Source organism: Schistocerca serialis, chromosome 1 (assembly GCF_023864345.2).
Source record: "Schistocerca serialis cubense isolate TAMUIC-IGC-003099 chromosome 1, iqSchSeri2.2, whole genome shotgun sequence".
Lineage (NCBI taxonomy): Eukaryota > Metazoa > Arthropoda > Insecta > Orthoptera > Acrididae > Schistocerca > Schistocerca serialis.
In genome coordinates, this window is record NC_064638.1 from 565,352,648 (window position 1) to 565,371,344 (window position 18,697).

Below are 18,697 nucleotides of genomic sequence, written 5' to 3' on the forward strand. Positions count from 1 at the left end.
AGTGTCCTGCAGTTTCTCTCTGAACACCAGGACTGAGTAATTGTTTTGATTCTATGATACAATGCTTTTCTTCCATGATGAATGACCAATATATTTCATTGTTAGATAGTGCTGACATTAAATTGTCTATGAAGTTGTATACTTTAAACCAAAACAGCATCTACTGCATTCAAAGCAGATGACAAACTATGGTGTGTGCCCACCAGTAGCACTTCCATCAATGTGTCATCAAAGCCAATCTGGGCTAAGTAACAGACAAGCATGGGTCTCAAAACTACTACTGCAATAAAACATACTGCAGATGCATAGGGTGTAAATTTCTGTAGCAGTCAACTACAGTCCCAAATACATTTGTAGTACCATCTTAGACATTAAATAAGCATTTTTTGGTATTAGTCTAGAGGATTATTTTGCACTGTTGTGAAAATTCATACCAGCACAAATCATACTACAGAGTAAATAAACACATTTCTTTAATTCATGAATTCATTCCTACAGCATCTTAAAAATATCTCAACATGAAGGATCTCCAATATTGAGGAGAAATGTACATCAACAACTATATTGCAACAACCATAACCTATTTGAAAAAATACAGCTTGTAAAAATAACATGCTGGTCTTACATTTCCATTAAATAATAGCTTTTTATCTCTACTGCTCATTTAAAATTTATCCAGGCAATAGTTTTCACAATTATCTACACAGTAAGCAAGGAGGATTGTAGTAGAGTGAATTTTTATTTATAATGCTAACAACAGAGGTTTGAGGTTCCAAATCACAATAACTGGGTAATTTACAGAAGTGGCTAACACTATGTCACTGTAATTCATTGTTGAATCAATTGGGACTCACAGTTTTTTGCCTTTGTATGCTTGCAGCATGTTAAAAGTAATTTAACAGACGCTTGGAACCCTAGACCAGGAAACATAGTCGACACAGATGTTACATGTCTTGTATTAATGTTGAGTAAAACTAAGCTATTTTGAAACTGCTTTTCATTATTAGCCAGGAATAGCATTAAGGAGTGAATGAGCTGGAAAGTGGGAGTAACATTTCCAACATCTTTCAAAAGGTGTCTGAAAGCTTTGAGGTTATCTACTTTACACATTATTATTGGTCAAATATATGTAAAAACAAAGATGATGTGACTTACCAAATGAAAGTGCTGGCAGGTCAATAGACACACAAACAAACACAAACATACACACAAAATTCTAGCTTTCACAACCAATGGTTGCTTCATCAGGAAAGAGGGAAGGAGAGGGAAAGACGAAAGGATGTGGGTTTTAAGGGAGAGGGTAAGGAGTCATTCCAATCCCGGGAGCAGAAAGACTTACCTTAAGGGGAAAAAAGGACAGTTATACACTCGCACACACACAGCAACAAACCTTCCATTTGCATGAATGGACACAGGCAGACAGTGTTTGTTGGTAATGAGGATCACCCTGTGGCTAAACATGCCTTGGTGCACGGCCAGCACATCTTGGCACAGTGTTACACCGTCCGGATTATCTGGATACTTCCCACTAACACCAACCTGTCAGAACTCCGGAGATGGGAACTTGCCCTTCTTATACAAGGGATATGTGTGTGTGTGCAAGTGTATACCTGTCCTTTTTTCCCCTTAAGATAAGTCTTTCCGCTCTCGGGATTGGAATGACTCCTTACCCTCTCCCTTAAAACCCACATCCTTTCGTCTTTCCCTCTCCTTCCCTCTTTCCTGATGAAGCAACCGTTGGTTGCGAAAGCTAGAATTTTGTGTGTATGTTTGTGTGTCTATTGAACTGCCAGCACTTTCGTTTGGTAAGTCACATCATCTTTGTTTTTACATATATTTTTCCCACGTGGAATGTTTCCCTCTATTATAATCATATCATTATTATTGGTCAGTTATACTAAATAAATGCTTTACTTGCTTAAGGTATAGAAAATAATTTCATAAGACAATAGTATCTCCAAGTAAAGTTAAAATCTTTATTTGCAAGTTATCTCAATGAGAAATGCATCAAACTGCAAAAAATACTAACATCAAATTTTTCATGTGGTTATCTGTGTACCTTTTCTGTTACTGATCTGGACACCAAGGATATGGCCACTTAATCGTTTTACTATCTACAAATCAATGGATATTTGGAATGGATCCTCTTTAATGAGGATGTATTACTATTCACCAAACAGGACAGAAAGAGAGAGAGAGAGAGAGAGAGAGAGAGAGAAACAAGGCCCCTTGAGTAGAAGACATTCCCCAGAATCACTGAGATCCTTGGGACAGCAAGACATGGGTGATATGCAAGATATACGAGACAGGTGGAATACCCTCAGAATTCAAGGATAATTTAATAACTTCAGTTCCAAAGAAAGCAAGAGTTCATGGACGAGAATACCGTATTTACTCGAATCTAAGCCACACTCGAATCTAAGCCGCACCTGAAAAATGAGACTCGAAATCAAGGAAAAAATATTTTCCCGAATCTAAGCCGCACCTGAAATTTGAGACTCAAAATTCAAGGGGAGAGAAAAATTATAGGCCGCATCTCCAAATCGAAACAAAGTTGGTCCATTGTAATATGAGACACAATTTAGGTCGAATGAATGACGATGCAGCTACAGTAGTTTGGTTCGAGTCGTAAGTTAGCAGTTAAGCTTTACCAGGTAGCCATTGCTATGCGTCAGTGTTTATACGGGTACCCTTCCTTTTCCACGTGCTTCGTCTGGTTTGAATTGATAGCCTATTTTTCTTTGATCTGATACGCGCAGTTTTCTTTGTTAAATGTGTTTACGTCACTCTAAGCTGAAAATGCGTTACTGTACTGTGTCATGCATTGTTTGTCGCTTTCTGATAGTGCGTGTTTACGGCCTGTCGCCACTCGCAGCATGGCTTGCTTTTGAGCGCACTACCGCCGCCTTTTTTTTTTTTTAAAAAAGAAGAATCGTCTCATTAGCGAAACAATGGCAAGAAACTGCTATTTGTTTTTTACTTACACTGCTGCTTTCTTCGATAATGATCAACAAGAACCAAATAATAGACTGCGTATGATAGAAGATGTTCTGAACTGATGATGTCCAAAGCAGAGGGTCTGCATTTGTGGACTACAGTGGCAAGAAGAAGAAAAGAAATTTAACACTGAATATATATTCAGGTGTTAGTTATTTTTTCTGAAGATACTTGTCTGGAGTGTAACAATGTATGGAAGTGAAATGTGGTCAATAAGCAGTTCACACAAATAGACAACAGAAGTTTTTGAAAGGTGGTGCTACAGCAGAATGTTGAAAATTAGATGGATAGATTGCGTAGCTAATGAGGAGGTATTGAAAACAAGTGAGGAGAGTCGAAAGAAGGGATCGGTTGACGAGTCGTATTCTGAGACATCTAGGAATCATCAGTTTAATATAGCAGGAAGTGTGAGGAGTAAAATTTGTAGAGAGAGGCCAAAATATGAATTTGCAAGCAGGTTCTTATAGATGCAGGTTGCAGTATTTATTCAGAGATGAAGAGGTCTGCACAGGACGGAGTAGCATCGCGAACTGCATCAAATTTGTACGTGGACTGTAGACTACAAGAAAACAACGATGTTCATGCTTTCATTCATAATTTTTATGTGAAACTGGTTAAATGCTTTTTGGAAGCAAGGAATACTGCATCTACCCTATTGCCTTGATCCATGTTTTTCAAGATAGCAAGTGAAAAAAATCACACATTGGGCTTTACATGACCATTGTGGATTTCATGCTGGTTGATATAAAGAAGAGTATTCTGTTTTAAGATACCTCACTATGTTTTTAGATCAGAATATGTTCTACGATTTTTCATGAGATGAATATCAGTGTTATGCTCAAGGAAGACACTGTATATTAAGGTTGGAAGAGGGGCTAATTCAGCCACAAATACTATATAGAATTTGATAGGGATCCCATCGACCCTAGGGCTTTGTTCAATTTTAACAATTTCAGAAGTTTCTTTATGCCACTTACAACAATTTCTACATCACACACCTTTCCAGTAGTCTGAGTATTGAACAGGAAAATTGCTACTACGTTTTCCTTTCTCAAGGTCTAGAGATGCATTGATTATCACTATTACTATATAATAAAGAAAAAAGAGGAGCTTATCTTAAAACATCAAGTTCGCTACGCCAAATACTGGAGTACAGTCAATTTTTCCAAATCAGAGAAAAGATCAGGGAGAAGCTGCAGAACTCTTTACGACACGATAACCATGTAGAGTGCTCATAAAATATCTTGGCCTGTACCTGCACAGATGGCATGGTAGGAGAGAAAAAAATATTAGTAGTGAGGGTTCTCTTGTGAACAAAATGTGCAATTTGAGCAGCATGATAAGTCCTGGATGAAGTATTTGGTGGAATGTACAATGCAGAGCTTGAAAGATCCCCCAGGGAAGACGAACATTCACACATAGGTGTGACTGATGCAACTCTCCTAATTTAGTCAGATCAAACTTGGTATGATTTGCACCTGAATGTGTCTGGTAAGACACTACCAGCACAGTTAATTATTAAAGGTATCCTGTCTGATCAAGGTAGTATCCACCCTATCCCAGTAATTTCCAATATGCTACCTAAGTTTTTTCCTTTCTTTTGTTTTCGAAGGGCAAATTCATTCAAAAGACAGAGAAGTATAGTAAATACAGTTGCATTTAAAACAGATGCTGGAAAAACAAAATACTGCAGTTACAACAAAGCCATGGATATTACATAAAACGAATTTATTGTCTTCCATCAAAACACCAGAAAGTTCATTAATAAAAAGAATGAACTACTCATATCCATATAGAAAAATGTAGGGATATATGGAATGTCAGCAGACTTAGGTATATCAGAGCATTACACGGAAATCACTGAAATGCAATAGATTAATCTTGATGTATACCAGATAATATCATATTACTGTAGCACTAGTAAGAAAAAATGGAGAGTAGCTTATGCAGTTAAAGAAATCAAGTGCCAAGTCCTTCAGGTTAATGACTGTTGTGTTGAACAGCTCTTTGCATGTTGTGCTACAACTGTGATCAGAAAACACATCAGCTTGTAGTACTGACAGTTTATAGGCCACCAACAGCAAGCAGCAAGAGAAAGATATAATAAGATCATTCACACTTAACAGGATAATCATAGTTGATGAGGAATTTGATGTTGATTTTCTGTTAGATAGCGCTGAACCTTAAATATTTCAAAAACCAATATCATACAGTTTCTGACAAAAAATAAAAAATAAAGCTCCTGAAATACAGGTTAACAATCACAAAATTAATGAAACCACACATACAAAATTCCTAGGTATCCAGATAGACAGTCACCTAAGATGGAAAGAACAAATTGATCAGCTGGTCAAGAAACTTAGCTCATTGTGCTTTGCACTAAGAGCTCTCCATCAGTTAGTAGACAGAGAAATAATGTTGTTATCATATTTTGCACGTTTCCATTCTGTTCTCTCCTATGGCATAATCTTCTGGGGAAATGCTGCAGGTGTTGAAAAAGTCTTCAGAATACAAAAATGAGCAGTGAGGCTAATATGTGGGGTCCCTAATAGGACATCTTGCAGAGGTCTCTTCAAATCTCTCAGGATACTTACCATCACAGGTCAGTATATATACTCATTGATGTTATTTGTAGCCAACAACAGGGAACTGTTTCAGAAAAATTGTGACATCCACAACCATGACACAAGACAGGTGAAAAATTTTCATCAAGGCTCTGCAACTCTCACTAAAGTACATAGGGGAGTTACTGAGTCAGGTATAAAGTTCTGCAATAAGCTCCCCATCAATATAAAAAAGGAAATAAATAATGTGCAGGTTTTCAAAAGGAAACTAAAACTATTCCTCATTGAACAAACTTTCTATAAAATGAATGAATACTTAGAGTTATGATGTACAAGAGTGGGGGAAACTGCCTAAGAAAAGCACTCCCTTAAAGATAAAGTGTGATGCTGTTGATTGTAGTTTAACTGAAATTGTGGTGATAAAATGTAAATCTAACTGTTTCATTACGAGAAAATGTGAACTCCCATGTATCCCACTCTCTTGAGCCTCCACTTAAACCTCTTCTTAAGGAATACAGTTATGCACTGTCACTTATTCTACTATTTTAAACAATCACTTAAACTATTTTTGGCATAATGCAGGCTTTAATACTGCATGCAAGTAATTGTTCTTGCAAAATAAACCAATGTCTGTGCAATGTGATGTATAAATGTTAATGTACTACTGTAATTGCATCAATTGACTTGTCCTATACTACTTGTACTCTGGCTGTATAATATGTAATCAACAGGACCAAAAAAATAAATAAATAAATAAAATAAAGATCAAAGGCACCTAGAATTTTGGTTATTTATTTACCACTTGAACTTTAGCCACATTTTCTATACATGCTCATTGCCCATAAATAATGCTATCTCCTGGCTGGGAAACGTGAAAACCTCATCATTATTCATTTCATGGAACATGCCAATTTTTTCTTTTTAGTTTTGTACTCCTTTAAAGCATGGAGGCCATTGTTGCTACAACTATGTCAAGGTCATCACGGTCATTTATCACAGACTCTAGGCAAACATGAAAAGAGAGATTCAATCTCTTTTGTTAGTGTCAAGTCTATTCGATTTACATCGTGCCTTGTATCTTCTACTAACATTACAAAGAATGCTTTTAGATGTTTATCATCTCTTTTGCCACTTGAAAAAGTATAATTTTTACAGTCAGTCCTTTTATAGGAATGTTGCCTACAGGAAAATTAAAGAGACCTTTACAGAAAAGAGAAGGAGCTGTGTGAATATCAAGGGCTCTCATGGAAAGCCAATGTTAAGCCAAAAAAGGAAAGCTGGAAAGTGGAAGGAATATATAGTGGTACTATATAAGGGAAACAAACTAGGGTGCAATGTTACAGAAAGACATGTGGATGTAAGTGGAGATGAGGTGGGGGATATGATACTGTGAGAAGAATTTGACATGGTACTGCAAGGCCTAACTGGAAATAAATGGCACTGAAAGACCTAACTGGAAATAAGGCCCCTGGAATAGATGACATTCCCACAGAATTATTGAGATCCTTTTTAAAGGTAGCCATGAGAAAATTATTCCACCTGGTGTACAAGATATATGTGACAGGCAAAATATCTTCAGACTACAGGAAGAATGTGATAATTCCAATTCCAAGGAAGGCAAGTGTTGCAGGTGAAAACTATCATACCACTAGTTTAATAAATCATGGTTGCAAAATACTGATAAATGAAAAGAAAAACAAGTAGAGGTCGACCTCAGGGAAGATCAGTTTAGGTTCCAGAGAAATGCAGAAACACACATGGCAATACTGACCCTATGACTTCAAGTTGAAGAAGCCCTAACCTACATTTCTAGCAATTGCAGATTCAAAGAAAGCATTTGAAGGTGTGGTTTTGATTAACTGTTTGAAATTTTGAAGTATCAAAAATAAAGTACAGGGACCAAAATTACAGCACAACGTGACTAAATGAAGGAATCGGTTGATCGGACACATCCTGACAGATCAAGGTATTGTCAGTATGGCAATGAAACAAAGTGTGGGCAATGGGAAGTGTGTCGGGTAAAAATCCTGGTAAACAAGTTTAAATGGGTGTAGACTGTTAGTTATATAGAGATGAAGAGGTTTGCACAGGGAAAACTAACATGGAGAGCTATATGAAACCAGTCTTAGGGCTAAACAGTTTTAAGTGGGTATAGATTATGCTAGTTTTGCAGAGAAGAAGAGGATTCCACTGGACAAACTAGCCTGGAGTCTTCAGACTAAAGACAACACCACAATGCCAACAACACATCTGCTGGGAATTAATATCACCTCCAACTATGTGGGATGGCTTACGTACATACATACTAGTGGTATTAGGGGTTCTATGAAAATTTTAGTTACCTCTGCAGTTGTGTGTGCCGTAAGGTAAACAGAAGGCTCCAACAGCCTTTATTCTGTGTTTTATAGTTACTATTGCCAAAATCAAATATAGATTCAATATATATCCAAGTTAATTTAACATTATCTTCTATTGTTATAAAGACATTATCTAGCATCCTATGGAGCATGAGTTTCAGAAAGAAGATCTCACTACTATGTATTTGTTGAATCCAAATTGGATATATAGTTATATTATTACCCCTGTAGGCTGAGTAATTTCTTAGATATTAGACCTGCCAAAATAAAACAAAGTACAGAACACTGAATTAATCCCTCATACAGACCTAGATATAAATAAATCTATCATGCATGGAGCCTTTATTACTTCATCCCAGAAGCTTCTGATGATCTGCTTACTACACAGTAATATTATCAGTTGGTTAGTTTCATGTTCCACAGATCACTTTGGATGATACATCATAATGATGTGGAAAGAATCATTTCACATTCACATCACAAATTCATTTGTACATATAGTTACATTCTGAACATTTCTAAGGGTTTTTCCCAAAAAGAAAAAAAGATATACAGATGTTATGAGTTACATTCTGAACATTTCTAAGGGTTTTTCCCAAAAAGAAAAAAAGGTACACAGATGTTATGAGTTAGTAAGTCCTATCCACCACCTTTCACACATTACAGTAATAGAAATTCTTCTATGGAACAGAAGGTGTTGCCAAGGTGAAATTTACTCAGTTTGTTTTCAAATTTTACTTTGCTGTTTATCAGACTCTAAGTCCACCTTTGAAGCCTTTAGCTTCTCTGTTACTTTATGTGAATATTTAACTTCATCTGCAAATCTATGCTTCTGTGCAAATCACTGTGAAGTGTATGGCAAAGGACACTTTTCTTTGCACTATTTATTAAGTTATTTTTCAGTTGCATTCACAGATGAAACATTGGAAGAATGACTATTTCATGTCTCTGCAAGACCTGTTATTTACCTTATTTTTTCCATGCTGTCTTTATGAGACAGATATGTAATCTATCCAGCCCTGAATTGTCAATGACATAGGATTGGTAATAAATGGGAGCTAAAGAATATTCACAGTTTTTTCCCCTGAAAGGCAGTGCTTTAAGTTTCCTTAGCAGATTCTTTTAAAACATACAGTGAATTTCTTAAACTTATTGCCTGTTATGATTCATCAATATTTCTGTTACACTTTATTACAATTCAAATGCACCCTACTTTGTACATACTCAGTGTCCGTTGTTAGTCTGACGCGATATGGATCCCACTTACTCGAACAGTGTTCAAGTACGGGTAATGCGATCTCTTTTGCAGATAACCAGTAGCTTCCTAGTATCCCACCAATGAATGCATTAACTGTAGCTATAGGCCTATCGTCATTCCATTTTGTCGTCTCTACACATTATTATTCCCAAATAGTTCTATGACATGACTGACTCATTAATATGGCAGCATTTCTGTGTATTGTAAATTGCACAACTTTGTATTTCTTTACAATAGTAGTCAGTTGCCAGTCTTTGTAGAAGGATACTATTTTTTTGAGGTATAACTGGATAGTACATCAATTTTTAGCAGACAGGAATCCCTCATAGATAACTATATCACCTGTGAAATATTTTAGTTTGTAACTAATGTTATCTGCTAAGTTGTGTTGTTGATGTGATCAATCCAAAGACACATTTGATGCAGCTTTCTAAGCTGTTCTGCCCTGTGCATCTTCATCCGCATACTTATTGCAGCCTTCACCATCTTGAACACAATTACTGTGCCTCAGAATTCATCCTATCAACTGATTCCTTCTTTTAGTAAGTTGTAGGCCTACTATAAATTCGTTTTCTCCCTAATCAATACAGTACCATTTCATTCACTATCTGAACTACCAGTCTTATCTTCAGCATTCTTCACTGGTACCAGATTTCAAATACTTGTAGGTTATTGTGCTGATAGCTATTTATTGATGAAGTATGAGCAACTTTATAATTACATTATGATTAATTTCCTCTCTGTTTGTATCACAGGAAATAATAAAAAAAAATACATCTTTACATTCAAAAGATTAGCCTATATGCAGTCCATCAGGAGCTATAGGACAACACAACTGATTATACCTTGGGGGCAATACCAATTCTGATTGGGTAAATCAGCTGTAATTAACATTGTGAACACACAATGATAGGAAAGGGTAAATGATTCTTTTTCCGCAAGAAGAGCTAACTGTTGCAACTTGTACTATTTCATTATCTGTTTTTATACAACCATTCACGAAACGCGTTATTTTGTGGTTGGTGGTATTTCGACCAGTGTTTTAACCACAGTGAATGAGCAATTATATTACACCTGCGCAAGTGAAATTACGTATGCAAGATACAGACTAAACGCTGTAGAATCTGTCAGTCGCACAATGTCCAAAGACACGAACGCTCGTCGCTGGATTCAGCGGTCCCTCAGAATCCTTATCGCTTAACAAAAAGGCAAAGATTTTTCCACTGCTTAGCGCTACTGATGTTATGTTGTACTGTGTTATAGTAGTTGTTTTCCACTAAGCTGAAATGACGAACTTCGCATTTGTCCAGTTTGCATACGATATGAAATCTAAGACAGTATTAATGCCATAATAGGCAAGAAAGTTATTTTATTGGGCATTTCATAGTCATAAATTATATGCATAACATTAACTTGTTCAGCAACTAATTCGATTTGTAGGCATAGATTAGGTTATATTTTTAAATTTACCTCGCTTGAGTACTGCTCATGTGATTTATTAGACTTTTTGGCATATTTTGGCGTTATTTCGCAAGATTTCTTCTGGTTAGTGTTACCCATAAATTTTAGGCATTAATTATAATGCTTTCCCAGGCAAATAACAATACTTTATTACTACAAGAGACACACTTAGTCAACGGACGGAATAACAGAACGTGCAGTGGTCGTAGGATTCCCATGCAGTGGCATTTATTTTTGAGAAGTAATATCCACAAATTGAAGATTTCACATTTATTAGAATTAGAAAGCGCTTGATTTTGTCCCTTTTATTTTCAGAGCTGACCCATTTCTCAGATGTTCGTGATCTCGCATCGTACTTTGCAAAGTAAAATTAGACATTAATATCGCTGCAAGATACAGTAGCGAAGTGGCAATAATTTAAAATAATCTATTATTTCAATAACTGCAGCAGCTCTTTAATTGATCAGTACTAATGTACATATCTGTTAAATGGAGCGCTTTAAATAAGGGCGACCCTGATTTTTTTACATGACAAATGTTGGCGACAATTAGCCCTTAAATTTTCATCTTTGTCGAAGGAAGTCCTAGAGACTTGTTCGTGATTCGTGTTTCAAGAGAGAAGAGACTCATTTGGAGAAGAAATATGTTGCTGTCTGCAGCGAGATTTGCAGCTGTGAAAGGCCCTTCAGCTGTTGCGGGCCATGGAGGTCTTAATCGCATATATTATTTTCAATTTTGGCCATTTTGTATAAATACTGTTATCTAATGGAATATTGAAACTGTTTCAGGGGGTGGCGTAAAGCTGTGGAAAAATCTGTCTTTCTTCGTTGCATTACCAGCGGTTGGTCTGTGTATGTTAAATGCTTGGCTCAAGCATCAGGAAGAGCCTCACCACCGACCAGAATTTATACCTTATGAACATCTGAGACTGAGAACAAAGGTAGTTAGATATGTAATGAAACAGATCATTCATATTATCTTATTGCCTAAAGGTTTCAGAATACATATAGACGCCCCGAGAGGCTAAAAAAAAGTAGTTAACAAAAAAAAAGTTGCAAATTATCGAACAATCCAGGCGTTAAGCTGAGCACATAGTTGAGGTTAAGTTAGCTATATATATATATATATATATATATATATATATATATATATATATATATATATATATATATATATATATATATATAATATAGCCATAGGCGAATCATGTTGTAAGTATGAAAATCCTCATCCACTTAATGTTGGAAGGATATGCTGTGGTAACCCAACTACTTTCTACATATTTCACTTATTTTGGAGACAATGTTTTCTTACCTATGGTATAGATATTTGCTGAAACCTGTATTTTTATCTATTCTACATTGACAGCATTGCATGCACAGCAGTGACAATGTTCATAGTATTTATAAGGTAACTGGTTTGTATACTATATGCTTTGGGCTTCTGCCAGAGTGCTTTAGTGTTTGATTTGCAGTAAAAAAAAAGATAAAACTGTTGGTTTGGTCTCTACAGCCTTCACCCCCACACATCAGAATTGAATGACCAGTTACAGGGGGGAAGCGTGACATGTCAATATGGACTCCAAAACCATTCTGTTATCTGGTATTTATCTCATTAATGGAAATATTGCAAGAGGCAAAGCCAATAAGTGATAGGAAAAAATCCTAGGATCAAATGGGAATTGAATCCTACAGTAGGTCACCAAGCCTTAAAACATAAGACACAAATATTTGTGCTGTAGCCCATTTAGTTATCAGTACCCAATGGTTCAAGTGGAAATTGCAGCAATTATTTAGAAAGTGTGTTAAGAATGATAGTTTATGAAGCATATAATAGTGCAATCAATTGCAAAAACTAATACCTGTAATTATGCTCTCAACACCAGTGTACATTATGCACTGATGACAAAACAAATTATTTCCATTCCTGTGATGATTGAACGGTAGTGTTAAAGTAACCCCATAAATGGAAGGTGAAGCCACATGGTGACAATTGGGAAAAGGTGTATATGAAGAAATGCAAGTTAGCTAATTAAAGACACAAATCAAACATTGCTCATTGTTTGCCGACTCAAGGAAGTAAGTTTTTGACAGTTTTTTCATCTCTTCATTGCATGGTAAGTAATTGACAAAGTGAGGCAACAGTCTCTCTAGTTGTTGCCAAAAACTGATATATTGTGGTGTGTTTTTTATTAAATATGTAGGCACCACATGAGAAAAGAAGCAGGAATCTTTGTTGAATAGTGGAACACTTGTATGGAAACTTGGAAGTATTATGTGGAAAAGTAAACAATATTGTCTGAAACTTTATCATTTTTGTTCTTCTGAATGTCAGTAATCAAAGTAGTTTTTGAAAGTATGTGTTATTTGAGCAAGTTTAACTTATTTTTGCCTGTGTAATTTACGGTACTTAGTGTCAAAGATGCTTGTGTTACGTTTGCAAAGTTCACAAATATTAAAAAACTTCATGGCAGATTAAAACTGTGTGCCCGACCAAGACTCGAACTCGGGACCTTTGCCTTTCGCGGGCAAGTGCTCTACCAACTGAGCTACCGAAGCATGACTCACGCCCACTACTCACAGCTTTACTTCTGCCAGTATCTCGTCTCCTACCTTCCAAACTTCACAGAAGCTCTCCTGCGAACTTCTGTAAAGTTTGGAAGGTAGGAGACGAGATACTGGCAGAAGTAAAGCTGTGAGTACCAGGCGTGAGTTGTGTTCGGTAGCTCAGTTGGTAGAGCACTTGCCCGCGAAAGGCAAAGGTCAGAGTTCGAGTCTCGGTTGGGCACACAGTTTTAATCACCCAGGAAGTTTCATATCAGCGCACACTCCGTTGCAGAGTGAAAATCTCATTCTGGTTCACAAATATTATAGGAATTAAATATAAAGTCACCTCCGTTATAAATAAATGTTAGTAATAGCCTTCCAGAGTTTTGTTTGCTTTACCTTGTAAATGAGTTTCGTACCCATAAATGACAAGGAAATAATAGGTGAAGCATGTATTAAAAGCTGTCACCACCTTGGTGGAAACTTCCTTACACAGTAAAACTCTGGCACACTAGGACTTGAGCCTGGGACCTAACAGTGCACACTTTATTGGGGAGTGAAAATTCATTCTGGAACCACAATGGCTATTTGAAATTAGTAAGGCATGCATGATGTGTGCAGTGGTCATAGCAGAAGTTGGAGATTTAACAAAACAGAATCTGTGAGCACAGGTATAAAAGCAACAACTTCAGGTGAAAGAATGGCAGGATAACTTCTTTGACAATGACATGGTCTAGTTTCTGCCCTATCCGTAACACTTCCAAGCTTGTGATCATTCTCTCGTGAAATAATGAGCTTTGGTAAACTTAAGTACAATAGTTCGTACAAAAGTGTTTAGTCAGTTCCAAAATGAGAATATGCACCATCCGCATCTATACTCTGCGAACCACTGTGAGATGCATGGCAGAAGGTACTACCCAAGTCATGGTTTCTTCCTGTTCCATTCGCAGATAGAATGCAGGAAGAATGATTGTTTAAATCTCTCTCTCTCTCTCTCTCTCTCTCTCTCTCTCTCTCTCTCTCTCTCTCTCTCTGTGTGTGTGTGTGTGTGTGTGTGTGTGTGTGTGTGTGTGTGTGTTCTAGGATGGGATGTAATAATGTTTTTTATGCAGTCTCTCTTGTGACTGATTGCTCTTCCCTAGTATTCTACCAATAAACAGAAGCCTACCGCCTGCTGTACCCATGGCTGAACCTATGTGATCATTCCATTTCATATTCCTACCCAGGTATTTGTACGGGTTGGCAAATTCCAACAGTGACTCACTGATATTACAGTCATAGAATACTGCATTGTTTTCATTTGGTGAAGTGCAAAACTTTACATTTCTGGACATTTAGAGCAAGTTGCCAGCCTCATCACATTGAAATCTTATCCAGATCTGACTGAATATTTGTGACAGCGTCTCTCAGATAGTATTTCATTAAAGATAACTTCATCTGCAAAAGCCTTATTTTACTATTAACATTCTGTGCAAGGTTGTTGATATACAACTAGAACACAAAGGGTCCCGACATACTTCCGTAGAGCACACCTGAAGTTACGTCATCTGGCAATGACTCTACACCCAAGATAACATGCTGCACCCTCCCCACAAAAAGTCCTCAATTCAGTCACAAATTTCACTTGATACCCCATATGATTGTACTTTTGACAGTAAGCATAGGTGTGGTACTGAGTCAAATGCTTTTTGGAAATCGAGAAGCACTGCATCTGCCGGTTGCCTTGATTCAAAGCTTTCAGTATCTTATGTGAGGAAAGTGAGTTGAGTTTAACGTGATTGATGTTTTCAGAATCCATGGTGGTTGGCATTAAGGAGATTCTTCTGTTAAAGATACCTCATTATGTTTGAGCTCAGGACTTGTTCTAAGATTCTATAACAAATGGATGGCAAGAATATTGGATGGTAGTTTTGTGGATCACTTGTACTATCCTATTGCAGACGGGTGTGACCTGTGCCTTTTTCCAGATACTGACCACAGAATTTTGTTAAAGAGGTCTGAGATAGATTATAGTTAGAAAGGGGATAATTCAGCCACAAATTCAGTGTAGAATTTGACAGGACCTGCAGCTTTGTTCTGTTTTAATGATTTCATTGTTTCTTAAACACCACTGAGGATTAAATTGGGGCAATTCTCCTTGGTTTTCCTGTATGAAGGAACATTTGAAAACAGAGTTAAGCATTTCAAGCTTTTGCTTGGCTAATCTTAATTTCAGTTCCTATCTCATTTGCTAATGACTGCACACTAACTTTGATGCAAGTAACAGCCTTTGCATAAGACCAAAATTTATTTGGATTTTATGAAATGTCAGTTGACAGTATTCCATTATAGTATTTACTGAAGGCATCACTCATTGTTCTCTTGATAGCCAAACACATTTCATTCAGAGTATCTATTTATAACCCTACACTTTTACATTTATTATGCTGTAATCTCTGTTTCTTTAGAAGTTTCTTTAAAGTGACTGTATACCATGAAGGTTCCCTCCCATTATGAACTGTTTTAGTGGGTACATATCTATCCAATGTGTGGTCAACTATTCTTTTAAACTTGAGCCAGAGTTCGTAGTTACAAGCTCCGGATCGGTGCTTAAAGTGTAAAGTTCAGCATTGAGATGACACCAGTAGATTATTTTATCTAGTTTTTCTGAACATATATATCTTTCTGCTTATTTTAGTTGTCCTTTGTACTTTGGTAATCATTGCTGCAACAGCTGCATCATGGTCACTGATACCAGTTTTGACGTGGACATCCTCGAAGAAATCTGGTCTGTTGTTGCCATTAGATCCTACATATTTCCATCATGAGTGGGGTTTCTATCTATCTGTTCTAGGTAGTTTTCAGAGAAGGCATTTAGTTAAGTTTCACTAGCTGTCTTATCATGCCCACTACTAACAAAACTGTAATTGTTAGGTGATTAGTCTCCACTGATGATCACAGTATGATTGGGGAACCTACATCCAAGTGAACTGGTAACACCAGCCTGATGACTACTTACCAGATAGGGCTCTTTAGAATAAGGTTTGAAAAACATTCACAGAACTGTAATAGGTGAACTACAGAGTTAAGGGGAAATATATGTGTGTATTATACAGTAGAGGTTTTACCTTGAATAGATACACGAGTTTAAATCTTAGAGAATGGTAGTTGTATATGATTGTGTTCAATATTTAATAATACATATCTTAATGACAATATTTGTTAGTCAAAAAGCAGTACTATATTTACTTGTGTAGTCTTGTAATTTTGTTGTAACAGTACAAAACAGCTCATGTTTTTGAATGCATAACTAACTATATATGTGACTGAGGTTGTAATAACTTTTCCTTTTCAGCGGTTTCCATGGGGTGACGGAAACAAGAGCCTGTTCCATAATCCTCATACAAATGCCCTCCCTGAAGGTTATGAAGATGCCCACCATTGAATTGTTTACTTATTTCAAAATGCTGTGTAGTGAACCATTATTGTATTGGATGGATGTTTAATATGTATATAGCAATAAACAACTTACAATAAAGGACATATCTAGTCGAGGTTTAATAAATCCTAATCAAGTTTTGAAAATGGGTGCTTCCAATCCAATGCCTCGTGTACTTTGAACATTTTCAAGGATATAATATAGCTCGACCAAAGTGAATGCAAGGAGTTGCATATAAACCAGCTTCAAATGAGAAATGTAAAATAATTTTAGTCTCAATTCTCTTTAGAGAAGAATAATGGACATGAATATATTGCACATTAGATCAAAGCACACAGCTCTCTTGTTTGGGTTAGTTTGCTGTTCCAATGGTTTTAAGCAACAGTTATTGAATTCTTAGAAAGTAAGTGAACAGTATGCTGTAAAATAAACCTAAGAGAAAGTGCTGGCCCATCTTTGCCTAAACATTGGTGTATAAAAGTTTGTGATGGGTTCAGTAAAATTTGTAAATATTGTTTCATCAGAAACAATATGGGTGCGACATTTTTGTGAAATGAGATATTATGTAGTTCTGGACGTCTAACATGGGTGGCTTTGGTGAACTGTGAAGAACACAGAACTGTTAATGTGGATTGCTGTTACTACTGTAGCTGCAGTGACTTGCAGCAATGATGACAATCTATTGCCGTGTGATGTGAATGGCCCAAAATGAACATACACAAACAAGTACTAAGATTCAATAAGGAAAGAGGTGAAATTAAATTTGCTTTCCTTACAAAACAAAGTTAATTTCCAGCCTCTCTATAATTAGAATTCCTTTTTTCTGAAGTCACTTTAAATTTTCATCTTATTCCATTTTTCTTCTCTTCTACAGCAGTGTGACTACTTTCATTATTAAAATTGTTAGCCCTTGGACATATATATTTAAATAGAAGAGTGAATGATGATCATTGGATTAGATCAAATCGGTGACTTTTTGGCTACCAACTCTTGCCTCTCAGCCCCTCCCACCCTCCCCCGCTTGTGGGTTGGAGCTGTTTTTCTCGTTCAGCATGTACTCTCTAAAATGTAATTGTCATTAACTTACCAGCAGTTGAAATTAAAAAAAGAAAAAATAATCTGCAGAAGTGTTGACAAATGCACATTAAAAATAACTTGAAAAAACATTAAAACTCCCATCCCAACCCCTAAATCCTTTAATTCAGTTTAGAGGTAGAAAACAAGGCAGGATGATATCGAAGTTCTGCAAGGAAGGAATAGCTGCTACAAAGTCTTATGGGAGAGGGGGGGGGGATGAATAGGTAGTTGCAATGAGCCACATTAAAACAATGAATCAAAGATAAGTAAAACTGCTTGTGAGGAACAGATGAGAGATAACCCCCCTGCGGGTCCGGGGATTAGAATAGGCCCGCGGTATTCCTGCCTGTCGTAAGAGGCGACTAAAAGGAGTCCATCCCCCTCACGGGGGTAGTTCGCGCCTGCGTCCGGAGACGGACGGTTCCACGACCTATCATCGTGGTCCTTTTGGTTTTTTCACTTCTCGTTTCTTCCTTCCTTTTGTTGGTTCCTTTCTTTGCTCTTCTCCACCTCACTGTCTTCCTTACTCTTTCCCTTGCCTTCTCCTTGCCTTCTCATTGCCTTTTTCTCCTTGCCTTCTCATTGCCTTTTTCTCCTTGCCTTCTCATTGCCTTTTTCTCCTTGCCTTCTCATTGCCTTCTTCTCCTTGCCTTCTTATTGCCTTCTTCCCCTTGCTTTCTCATTGCCTTCTTCTCCTTGCCTTCTCTGGTCTCCGCCTCGGCGTTTGAGACAGTCTGTCCTCTTTCTCCCTCTCTCTCTTCTTTTTCCTCTTCTTCCTTCCTCCCTGTGCGTGTCTGAAGGCCGACCCACGCGTTCGCACGCGTAGCCGGTGACGGGGTAACGCGTAAGTCCCCGCCCTGGGTAGACATGTAAGGCACGCGCGTACCCCCTGGTAAAGGCCAGGCCCGGGGAGGGGTGATTGCCTGAGCTGATACCTTCTGACCATGCCGATTGGTCCCTCCGTCTGTTTCTCGGGAGGTGTGACCTGAGGTGTAAACATTCACCTAAGGCGGGAGTGC

General features: G+C 37.2%; 2 protein-coding genes across 2 annotated transcripts in view; one reads left to right on the forward strand and one right to left on the reverse strand.

The window, feature by feature from the left end:
• Nucleotides 1–10,870, reverse strand: part of LOC126416061 (serine/threonine-protein kinase S6KL) — a 221,394-nt gene extending 210,524 nt beyond the window's left edge. The window contains exon 1 of the mRNA XM_050083577.1: nt 10,647–10,870. Coding sequence (XP_049939534.1) covers nt 10,647–10,736 — 90 coding nt within the window. The 5' untranslated portion in view covers nt 10,737–10,870. The remainder of the gene's footprint in view (nt 1–10,646) is intronic.
• A 316-nt stretch (nt 10,871–11,186) lies between these two features.
• Nucleotides 11,187–16,703, forward strand: LOC126475870 (cytochrome c oxidase subunit 6A, mitochondrial). The gene is made up of 3 exons (XM_050103498.1): nt 11,187–11,344; nt 11,426–11,577; nt 16,518–16,703. Exons 1-3 carry the CDS (start codon nt 11,281–11,283, stop codon nt 16,605–16,607), a joined length of 306 nt encoding a protein of 101 aa, XP_049959455.1. The 5' UTR covers nt 11,187–11,280; the 3' UTR covers nt 16,608–16,703.
• Nucleotides 16,704–18,697: the final 1,994 nt, after the last annotated feature.

What these genes read in the sequence shown, in the direction of transcription:
- LOC126475870 (XM_050103498.1), top strand. Translation starts at nt 11,281, where the DNA reads ATGTTGCTGTCTGCAGCGAGATTTGCAGCTGTGAAAGGCCCTTCAGCT. An exon ending in AGCTGTTGCGGGCCATGGAG is followed by an intron (nt 11,345 to 11,425) that starts GTCTTAATCGCA and finishes AAACTGTTTCAG; the next exon opens with GGGGTGGCGTAAAGCTGTGG. An exon ending in ATCTGAGACTGAGAACAAAG is followed by an intron (nt 11,578 to 16,517) that starts GTAGTTAGATAT and finishes TTTCCTTTTCAG; the next exon opens with CGGTTTCCATGGGGTGACGG.